We start from the raw sequence: 9,641 nt of genomic DNA on the forward strand, positions 1-9,641 counted from the left end.
ACATGCGCTTCCTGGGGCCACACTCACCTTCTAGGCCCCTCTGTGCCGAGGGGGTGACCTGAGCTCTTCCAGACTGTCCTGAGGGGCGACAGCCTGGCCCACCCCAAGTGCAGAGGATTTCTGAGTCCAGGCTGGGGTCTCCGAAGCAGAGCCAGGGACCCCAGGACAGGTGGCGGGTCTGGTGGGGGAGGGGAGGTAGCTAGGCCTGCGTCGCCACGCGTGGGCTGATGTGCCGTGAGTTTGGGCAGTGCGGGCCTCGCTCTGCAGCACAGCGGGCGCTGGCGCGGGGGACAAGCTGACTGGGCCCCTGAGCTGCGCTCCGGGGGGATGCGTCACGCCCTCGCTCGCTGTGCTGTCCTCCGTCCCACGCGGCTGCCTGGGCACTTAGCCCTGGGCTGCTCGTGGCCTGCACTCCTGCCCAAGCTCAGGATGAGGGTCCGGGACCCGTGGAGTTTTGTGGGGAGACCCTGGCTTTGGGGGGCTCTCAGGCCACATCGGGGGGCCTGGGCAAGGTCTCCTGCTTGGGCCAAGGCCGGCTCGGTGGCTCGAGGGACCAGGCTGGGGCCCTTTGTCCCTGGAGCTGCCTTCGTGCCACAGATCTTGGCAGGGCGCCTTGGTCACTCCAGGGGGCTAGCGGCACGGCTCGGCTGGCCCTGTGCCAGCTTCCCCATGTTGGTCTAAGAGCCTGGCAGCCCCTGGTGCCTGTTCCTGGAGCTGGGCCCTCAGGTCCACCTCACCTGTGCGAGTGTGCCCTGGGCCCAGCAGGCCGAGCCATGTGTCCTCCTGGGTCTCAGAGCTGTGTGAGCTGGGGCGGGCGGGACACATGCAGGTGTAACACCTGCTGTGCTTGACGCCCTGTCAGAGTCGCTGGGGAGCTCAGAGCAGAGACTGTCAAGTGTCCCTGTTCCAGACCAGAGGCCTTGGGTGGACGTGGTGGTCCTGGTCCACCCTGAGGGCTTCAAAGGGCACCGAGTGGGCAGTGGCTGGGAGCAAGGACTGGAGAACTGATGGCCTCTGATCCAGTGGGAGAACCACGTGGGGTGATGACGATTGGGCCGAGGCGGGCTTCTCCCGACAGGTCCACCCAGGGGTCCCCGAGCATGGCGCAGCAGGCCGGGGCGGGCGGGGTGAGCCCCTGGTGAGTGCAGAGGGAGGGCGTCCGGCAGCAGCACACCTGCCCGACATGTTCCTGCTGAGGCGCAGCTTTATTGAGAGCGTCCAAGGTCCCACAGCGACGAGGAGGCACACGCGCGGTCTGCGCCTCGCCCCCCAGCCCATCGTCACGACCCCATGAGGACGGACTTTTCTCTAGTGGCGTGGAAGTCACACGGCTCCCGCTCCGTGCAGACGCATCTTGGGGGTCACTAGGAAGGCCCCCTGGGGCTGCAGCGTCACTACCCAGCTCCTGTGCGTCACAGCAAGGCCTGTGACTTCCCAGAGAAAGAAAACGTTCTAAACGCAGTTCCCAGATGTCTGTCCTTCCCCTGTGGCCACACGTGGGTCCCCGAGCAGACATGGCAGTCCTGTCCCCCGCAGGCCTCTTACGCAGGGCCCCCACACACGTTCCATGTCACCGCGGCGCTCCAAGCAGCTGCCCCTCCCAGCCCCCGTCCGTCCCCGGTGGCGGTGGCAGTGACATGTCTGCGAGGAGGCCGTGGCTCTGGAAGGTGTCTATGGTCCAGAATCTGCGCCCCCACTAAGCCAGAGGCCTGACCAGGACAAATGCACGTGCGCTGGGCTCTTGGCTTTGGAAAGAAGGCCGAGGCCACGTTGGTCCCAGCAAACTGCCCCGGGTGTGACGTCAGGGACATCTGTTGCGGGGAAGGCCCCCAAAAGCGCACGTCAAGGCAGGCCCTCCGCACCGGCGGCGTCCACGGCGAGGCCTGGCCCTCCGTGCAGGCGGGGGCTTCCTGAAGACGCAGCTGTGCATGCCGGGGCCCGGCCGGGTCTGTGGAGGCTGCGGCGGTCACCGCCGGGTTCTCGGCAAGGCGCTGAGACTTCGGCACCGGGTCTCGAGAGGACGGCCTGGCCGCCTGGGCCCTCGCTGGGTCAGTCCATGTCCTCCTGCAAGTCCCGCTTGTGCAGCGCCTGCAGCTGGCCGACCACGGCCTGGTGCACGGCCTCCAGCCCCTCGGCGTCCAGGTCCCGCAGCAGCAGCAGGATGGCGGTCAGGACATTGCTCTGGGGACAGAGTCGGTGGCTGAGCGCCACGCCCGGCAAGGCCAGGCTGCCCACACCACAACGCGCCAGGGGCCCTGGCCAGAGCACGGCAGGTCACGGGGGGGCGGCCTTCCGGGCAGCCGCGGCCACTGCTGTGGTGTGGCAGTCACCGCCTCGGGGACTTCCTACATGCTGACTCACCTCGTGCTCACAGCCTGGAGGCCCAGAGAGGCTGGGGACCGGGCCCTCGCCACACAGCTGGCCCGTGGCCGGGCAGCCCAGGGCTGCTCAGTAAGATGTGCTCACATGCACAAACACGGGTGCTGAGCGTGACACATGTGTGTCACGTGTGCTTATGAGCGTGATGCACGCGTGTCATGTGTCCGCACCGGTTCCGTGTGCCCGCAGGCGGGGAACGCCACCAAGCCCGCTGCACGGATGCAGGAAGGGACCTGCACGCGTGGGGCACGGGGCTGCCGGTGCTCACGCGTCCGAGGTGATGGGCGGGTGGCCGCGGGCCGGGACTCGCCACAGCAGCCAACCCCCCGGCTTAGCAGTCCGCACAGCCCTCTTTCCAGCCGCGGCCACACAGAGCCCGCACCCAGCCACACGCAGGCGGGTGCTGAGCCCAGGCGGGGACCCCTCCGCCTCGGGGCCTGGCTTTGTGTGGCCCTGCCGCGTCTCCCGCCCCACGACGGCCACGCGCTGGCAGAGGGAGCCAGCGGCCCCGCCACACTCACCCTGTTCTTGCGACTGCTCACAGCCTCCCTCTGAGAGAAGGACGGGGAGCGGTCCCGGGCCGGGGGCTTCAGGCTGAGTTGCCCCTGGACGTTGCTGCTGGGGACAATGACAGTGCGTGAGGGCTCAGCAGCACGGGCTCGTTTCCACTGGGCCAGCCCCGGAGCCTCAGAGCACAGGGGGGAAGACGCTCCCGACGGCCCCCCGGCCCCCCAGGCTACGGGGGGGATGGGCACCAGGAGGGAGGGGGGTGCAGAGGGACTGAGGCTCCAGCACCTATGTCTCTCTGACCCCTGGGGCTGCCTCCCGCACCCGAGCTCCTGGGGCGCCGACTCAGGCTGCGCCCAGGGAAACAAGAGGGTGCCTTCGCCCGGCACGGGGGCTGAACGACCGTCTCCCCACGTTCGGTCTGCTCGAAAACGCCCATGACAGTCAGACCCGTGCTCGGAGGCCACCCTCCCCTCCCCTGCAGGCTCTGGAGCTGCACGGTCCCCTCTGCCAGCCCAGCCAACTAAGCCCACCTCCAGGCCACCCCCGCGCAGGCTGGTCCCCACTGCACGCACGCCATGCCCTGAGCCTTCTCTCGAACACCAACGCCAAGGGCCAGCCCAGGAAGAACCGCCCTGGGCGACTCGCTCCGGCCCTCCCCAGAGAGGTGGCTCACGGGAGGGCCCGCTGACTCTCCCGGAGGGAGGACAGCGACAGGCCTGCTGGCACACCTTGCCTCCTCCTCGCCGAAGCTCAGCGGGTCCCCGTGGGTCTCGGCAGTGGTCATGGTGCTCAGGGTGTAGGACAGCTCTGTCTGGCCGTTCCCTGTGCCCTCTCTGCTGGGGGCCGTGACCTCCTCTCCCTCCAACAACGCTTGAGACAGCTCCTCCTCAGTCACAGCTTGGGGGAGGAGGGGGCGAAGGCATCAGAGTGGCCTCGCACACACAGGCCCCACACAGCGTGGCATTCAGCAGTCTGCCTTAGAAAGAGCTGTCTGTGTGTCTGTCCACGCTGACGGCCAGCTCCCCGGGGGCAGGGCGGGGTCCCCAGCCCCAGCTCATGCTGGACACACAGCAGATGGCCAATGCCTGAGAATCTGAATTTCAGCACTTCTCAAAAGCAAATATTCATAAAAAACTCAAATTAAATTTTAAAAAGGGACCGCGGACGCCATATTCATTCTATTTCCCTCACGTGCGACTGAATTTCCCTGGATTTTATTTACTTATAATTGGTCAAATGGCAGAAAAGAACTGTGCACTTAAGAAAAGGACTTGGAGCCAGCCCACGGGGGATGCCGGCAGACTGACCAGAGGGAGGCACGGCCCGGGATGGGGAGCCCTGGGCTGCGGGGCCCTCAGCCGGGGGGACAGACCTGCCCATGGGTCACGAAGGAGCTGCACTCGACCAGAAGAGGCGGACACCAGGTGCCCGGGCTGGGAGGGCAGGGGCACCGCCAGCCCTGGGTCCCCACGGGCCAGCAGTGACCCTGCTCGGCCACCCGGACCCGCTCACGGGCTCGCCAGGGAGCACGGGTGAGTCTGGAGCAGAGCGTGCAGGACAGTGCGTGGAGCGTGGGGCCCGGGCGCCCGGGGAGGGGACGCCTACCCTGGTTGTCCAGCCGCTGCAGGCGGGGCAGGTTGCGCAGCACCGTCATGCGGTAGCGGTGAGGGTCGGGCCCGCAGCACGGGTTCTCGGCCAGCCACAGCACGCGCAGGCGCGGCAGGCCCTGCAGGTAGCACAGCTCGGCCAGGCTGCGGATGCAGTTGCCCCGCAGGTACAGCTCGCTCAGCTGCCGGCACCGGCTCACGGGCTCCAGGGTCGACACGCTGTTGACGCTGCGGAGACACGGGGAGAACCTGTCTGCACCACGCCATGGAGCAGGGAAACCGAGGCACAGGGTCTGCACGTCCACACAGCTCTAAGCCCAGACGTTCAGGGTCAGGCCCGGCCTGGGCGGGCAGCACGGGCACCCACAAGGCGACTGTGGAAGGCACAAAGGATGAACAGGGTGGCCAGCCGTCTGATCAGGAAGGTAAGTCATGCAGCTGTGCAGACCCAGGGCCTACACCACCACCTAGGGCGAGTTCCAGAACCTTCTGAACTGCCAAATAGGGAGTCTGCCTTCCTTGCAGTCTGAAGCCCCATCAGGCTGACACGTGGGGACTGCCCCAGCATCAGAGCAGCAGCACCCATGGCATCGGCGGCCTCCCCGGGTCCAGCGAGGGCAGAGGGGGCTCAGGGCCAGACCCTCTGCGCTCCCCAGCCGCCCGGAATCCCAGTGACGGAATGTGGTTCACTCGAGGTTTCCTTAGTCTGTTAAGACTAAGTGACTCTAAGAGGTGACAATTATGAATGCCAGATCATGTGGCACAAAGAAGCTGGCAGAGCCCTGGGCCATGAGGGAACCAGGTGGGAGGCCGAGGTGCTGGGACAGAAGCGGCCATCCGTGCTCCCTGGACCAGGCCCAGGTGATGCTCCAGAAAGGGGGCGGAGCCTGAGAGTTTCCGGGTTATCTGAGGTCGCAGGTCTGCAGGTCTGCAGGAGGTATCAGAAGGCCCTCCTCTGCCAAGCCCCGGGCACCCAGAGCGACAGCGGACACGCAGGTACCTGAGGGTGATCACTTCCAGGCTGGGCATTTCCCGGCATATGGAGATCTGGGGAGGAAAGGCACATGCTTGCAGACTCCGCTGGTGCTATGACATCACCTCTGTCTGCCAGCCCAGCAGAGGGACAGCGTGGAGCCACGGCCAGCTCCTCGCAGGGCCTACACGGGCTGCCCGCCGCCCCGTGTCCCGCGTCCCGCACAGATTGCTCAGGAGCACGCAGGCCCCACACCGGGCCCTGCAGCGGGCCCCGCTTTGCAGCCAGGACGTGCACTCAGCCTGAAGGAGACGCTGCGTCAATGCCATCACATACTGCCAGCCGTCCAGACGGACAGTCCCAATTGTAGACACCCTCAAAGGACCTCAGTTAAGGCGACCTCAATGCCCCCCGTGCCGGACCTTTCATCTCGCTGTCCTTGACTGAGAGGAAAAGGATGGAAGTCCCTTCTGGCCAACACGGCGGGGCTAAACAGGAGACTGGGGACCTCACACCCTGTCGCCACTGCTGAGCCAGCGGGAGACAGCACTGAGGGGCTCAGGTGGGTCCACCCAGCTCCCCAGCCTGTACGGCTGCTGCGTGGCGCGGCCCCCAAGTAGCTGCGTGCCTGCCACTCGCCAGGCACGGAGCCAGACGGGCCCTGACCACAGCAGCTCCCGTCGTGGCAGAGGCCGGAGAAAGTGCGATGTCTTTGTTTTCTGCTACAAGGGTGTTTCTCTCGCCAAATATGCAGCATGTCAGCTACTGTGCGGGCTGGCGTCGGCTTCCTAGGGCGGGGCAGCTTTGTCTTTAAGGAAAACAGTTCAGCTGAAGTTGCCAAAGTGGGTAAGAGCTGAGTGGCTGGCACTCAGGCGCCGAGCAAACTGGAGACAGTCCCAGACCCACAGCCCACCCGGCTCTGTGCACTGTCCCCCGCCCCCAGGCTCTGGCTCGTCCTGTCACGGGGGTGGGTGTGAAGCTGGATGCGACCAGACGGGGATCTGAAGCGAGGAATGTCCTCCTCCTCAGGGACGGGAAGTCGAGGAACCCACAGAGACTCCAGCCGAGTGCCCTTCTCTGAAAGCAAACACGGCCCCTTCCCCCGCCGGGTCCCCCCAGGTCAGAGCCGGGCTGCACTTGGATCTGCCCCCGCCCCCCGAGACCTGCACAGACATGGGAGCCTCTCCGTGACATGAGATGTTTAAATGACTTCAAGATAAATGTGGGTTTCCTGTACCAGTGGTCCTGCCTCGCTCATGACAACCGCCACACAAGTGCCAGTTTAGGGCCCGGAAGGAATGGGTGCAGCTCTGTTCCTTAAACAGTTCTCCTGTAGGGGAGGCTGCAGCTTCGGGCATCGCGGAAGGGGAATGCATTCTGGAGCCAGCCAGCAGAATACTTACGTCGGTGAGGCGGCTGCCCCTGGGGAAAGAAGAGACACATACTTTAATTTTATTAAAGGTGAATACAAAAAATTAAAAATAAAAATTCAAAAAATTAATGAAAAATGCTTAGAAATGTTAAGAGCCTATGATTTCTTTCTTTTTTTTTTAGGCGAGGCAACCCTTGGTTGACCTCACAGATTGCAAGGACCTTGTCAGCTGACAATCCCTTATTTTTTTATTTTTCATGCCCACAGCACCTGGTCTTCCTAGGCAGTCTCCCATCCAAGGACTAACCAGGCCCGACCCTGCTTAGCTTCCGAGATCGGATGGCATGGGGCTTGTTCAGGGTAGCGTGGCCATAGACTAAGAGCCTATGATTTCAACGACAAACTGAAAGAAAGCTCGCCCAGAAATCGACAAAGTGTCAAAAATCATCTCGTGGTTGTACGTCCTTCAGGCGGACACAAAGCGCTTCTGGTCCTTTCGTGGCCCAGTTACACCACCCTGCACTGACCCCTCAGCACCTATATCCCACGGTCACCTCCCAGAGTCACCTTGGGAGAGCTCCTCCCTCCCCCAGGACCCAGTTATGGAAATATTACTGACTCCTAGCTGTAGCCTCTCAGCTTTTTCTTTTCCCTAGAAATGGTGTTAGTCACCTGGCCTGCCACCTGGTTAGGAGACTTGGCTCCCGATGACTGGCAGTGTCACAAATCGGACCCATCTACAGAGGTAACCATCTACCCTACTAAAGCTATCTAGAAGCCCCACCATGAGTCTTCAAGCAATTCTAATTGTTCTAAGCAAGGATAGCAGGCTAGAGCCTGTGTCTGAAACACCACCTCTGCGAAGGGCAGGCTGTGTGTGAACATTCTGGAATGACCTTTGCCAATGGCCACCTGAGTTTGTGCAGCACCTCCCAGAGGCTGCGGGCCTTCGAAATCTGGAAGGGCAGCCTGGGACAGAGGCCAGGAAGGCTAGGCTGAAGGTGTCCCCTCCACTCCCAAATGCTCCTCCACAGAGCAGAGACGCTGGGCAGGGGGCCCCATCTCAGGGCAGAGGTGCCGGGAGGCGGACCCTAACTCAGGGTGGAGGTGCGGCGGGGGTCCCCCCAGGCAGGTGCGGGGGGGCAGAGTGGGGCCCCAATCCAGGGCAGAGGTGCCCGTACGAAGGGGGCCCCAACCCCGGGAGGAGGTGCGGTGCGAGTGGGGGCCTCATCCCAGGGAGGGGGTGCGGGCGTAGGTCCCCATCCCAGGTCGGAGGCGCCTAGTGGACGGTCCCAGGGCAGGGGTGCGGGCCGCGGGGACGGCCCGGCTGCTGGGCCTTACCAACAGTTGAGCTTCCGCACGCTGTGCAGCTCTGAGGCCTTGGCCCGTGACAGGACCATCTTCCGCGTCAGCTTCATGGTGGCAGGCCGCGGGGACCCAGACCCTGGCCGGGCCTTGGACCCGCCAGCAACCGGGAGGATTTCGGCTCCGCGTTGGCGCGTCTCCAGGGGGCGGGGACCGCGTCGTCAGGGGCGGGTCCTGCAAGCCCATTGGCCCGCCGGCGAAGGGGCGGGGCGGCGCGAGCGCAGTGGGGCCGCCTGGCCTGCGCTCCCCCCGTGGCTCCGCCCCCTCCCGCCGCGCGGGCCGAGCGTCGTCCTGCGCTTGCGCGGCGTGGGATCGCCGGGCTGTGACGTGACTTTGCGGCGACCCGAGAAAGCGACCGTCCCCTGTCCTGAGTCCCACCCTCGCGTCCTGAGCTCCAGCTCCAGCCTGGACCTTCGAGCCCGCGGCGCCGAATTCCCACCCCGGCTTCTGGCCCCGAGTTTCAGAGCCCCAGCCCCAGCGTTAGAGGCGACGCTCTCCAGGCTTCCCCGGGTCGCCGCGCTTAGACCGGAAACGGGGCAGCCGGGGCGGTCCTGGGGCCGCGTCGCTCCCCTCGCTCCCTTTCTTCCAGCGTTTAAGGAAATGAGGCAGGTGCCACAGACCAGGGGGGCAGCCCTAGCAGAGCCTTCGCAAGTACTGAAACCTTTTAGAAACCGGAGGTCACCTGGGCTGCGGGTTACGTTAAGACAGGCATTTGGGATCTGGATGGGGTAGGCTGACGAGACCGGACTTCATAGCCTCTTCTGAGACCTCTTTTCCTGGCTTTGGCTAGCCCAGCCCCGTCTCAGCAAAGATCCTGCCAGGTCATCCCCCCCAACCTTGCCATCTGACCAGCCTCATCCCCCCCGGGTGACGTCTGGTCATCCTGGCCTGACTTTAGCAAGATCTTCTACCCTTGAAGTCTCGTTTTCCATCCACTGGTCCCCCCGCTCTGCTCCTCGTCTGTAAAGCCCCCACTTGTCTTCCTTATATTTGGAGTGGAGCCCAGTCTCTCTCCCCTGTTGCAATAACCTCGGATAAAGCCTTCCTTACCATTTTAACAAGTGCCAGGGTAATTTTTTCTTTCTGGGTGGTCAAAGATTGTTTCCCTAGATGTCACAGCAACATCCGAAGCCCAGGGCCCCCTAGGTGGGTGGAGGACCTGCCTGTACGTGGAGCCCGTGTCACAATGAGGCGTCATGATTCAGTGGAGGACAGTGGGATTTTGCTGTGGGATCTCTCGTCCCACTGAATCCTGCCATTTATATTATAAAGACAATATAGGGGATCCTAAAAAGAAAAATGTCCCCACAGTGGTGTGACAACTGCTGCTGCTTTCTGCATTTTGTCCCATGCTCTGTATTTGCAGGGCCAGTGGGAGTGGGGCGGAGGCTGTGAGGGGTTTATCAATCAGATTCTTGCCCTGACTCTCTTACTG

The 9,641-nt window shown here is 63.7% G+C and overlaps 1 protein-coding gene and 1 pseudogene across 5 annotated transcripts; both read right to left on the reverse strand.

Annotated features, from left to right (window-relative positions):
- Positions 1-1,184: 1,184 nt before the first annotated feature.
- CFAP410 (cilia and flagella associated protein 410) lies at positions 1,185-8,364 on the reverse strand. Of its 5 annotated transcripts, XM_039858098.1 has the most exons (8): positions 8,183-8,305; positions 6,873-6,891; positions 5,892-6,257; positions 5,497-5,543; positions 4,495-4,724; positions 3,618-3,786; positions 2,901-2,997; positions 1,185-2,181 (listed from the first exon to the last, which is right to left on the reverse strand). In XM_039858098.1, the coding sequence occupies exons 4-8, from the start codon at positions 5,523-5,525 to the stop codon at positions 2,050-2,052; spliced, it is 657 nt and encodes a 218-aa protein (XP_039714032.1). In that variant the 5' UTR covers positions 5,526-5,543; positions 5,892-6,257; positions 6,873-6,891; positions 8,183-8,305; the 3' UTR covers positions 1,185-2,049. The 5 variants fall into 5 exon arrangements, with proteins under 5 accessions (XP_039714032.1, XP_039714029.1, XP_039714030.1 ...); XM_039858095.1 differs by lacking the exon at positions 5,892-6,257 and having other exon boundaries at positions 8,183-8,364; XM_039858096.1 differs by lacking the exon at positions 5,892-6,257 and having other exon boundaries at positions 2,901-2,994; positions 8,183-8,362.
- Positions 7,100-7,218, reverse strand: LOC120599138 (uncharacterized; annotated as a pseudogene).
- Positions 8,365-9,641: the final 1,277 nt, after the last annotated feature.

This window comes from Pteropus medius, unplaced genomic scaffold, assembly GCF_902729225.1.
Source record: "Pteropus medius unplaced genomic scaffold, Ma_sr-lr_union100, whole genome shotgun sequence".
Classification (NCBI taxonomy): Eukaryota; Metazoa; Chordata; class Mammalia; order Chiroptera; family Pteropodidae; genus Pteropus; species Pteropus medius.

What these genes read in the sequence shown, in the direction of transcription:
- CFAP410 (XM_039858095.1), bottom strand. Translation starts at nt 8,259, where the DNA reads ATGAAGCTGACGCGGAAGATGGTCCTGTCACGGGCCAAGGCCTCAGAG. An exon ending in CTGGAAGTGATCACCCTCAG is followed by an intron (nt 4,725 to 5,496) that starts GTACCTGCGTGT and finishes GTGTCTCCGCAG; the next exon opens with CGTCAACAGCGTGTCGACCC. An exon ending in TGAGCAGTCGCAAGAACAGG is followed by an intron (nt 2,182 to 2,900) that starts GTGAGTGTGGCG and finishes CTCTGTCCCCAG; the next exon opens with AGCAATGTCCTGACCGCCAT.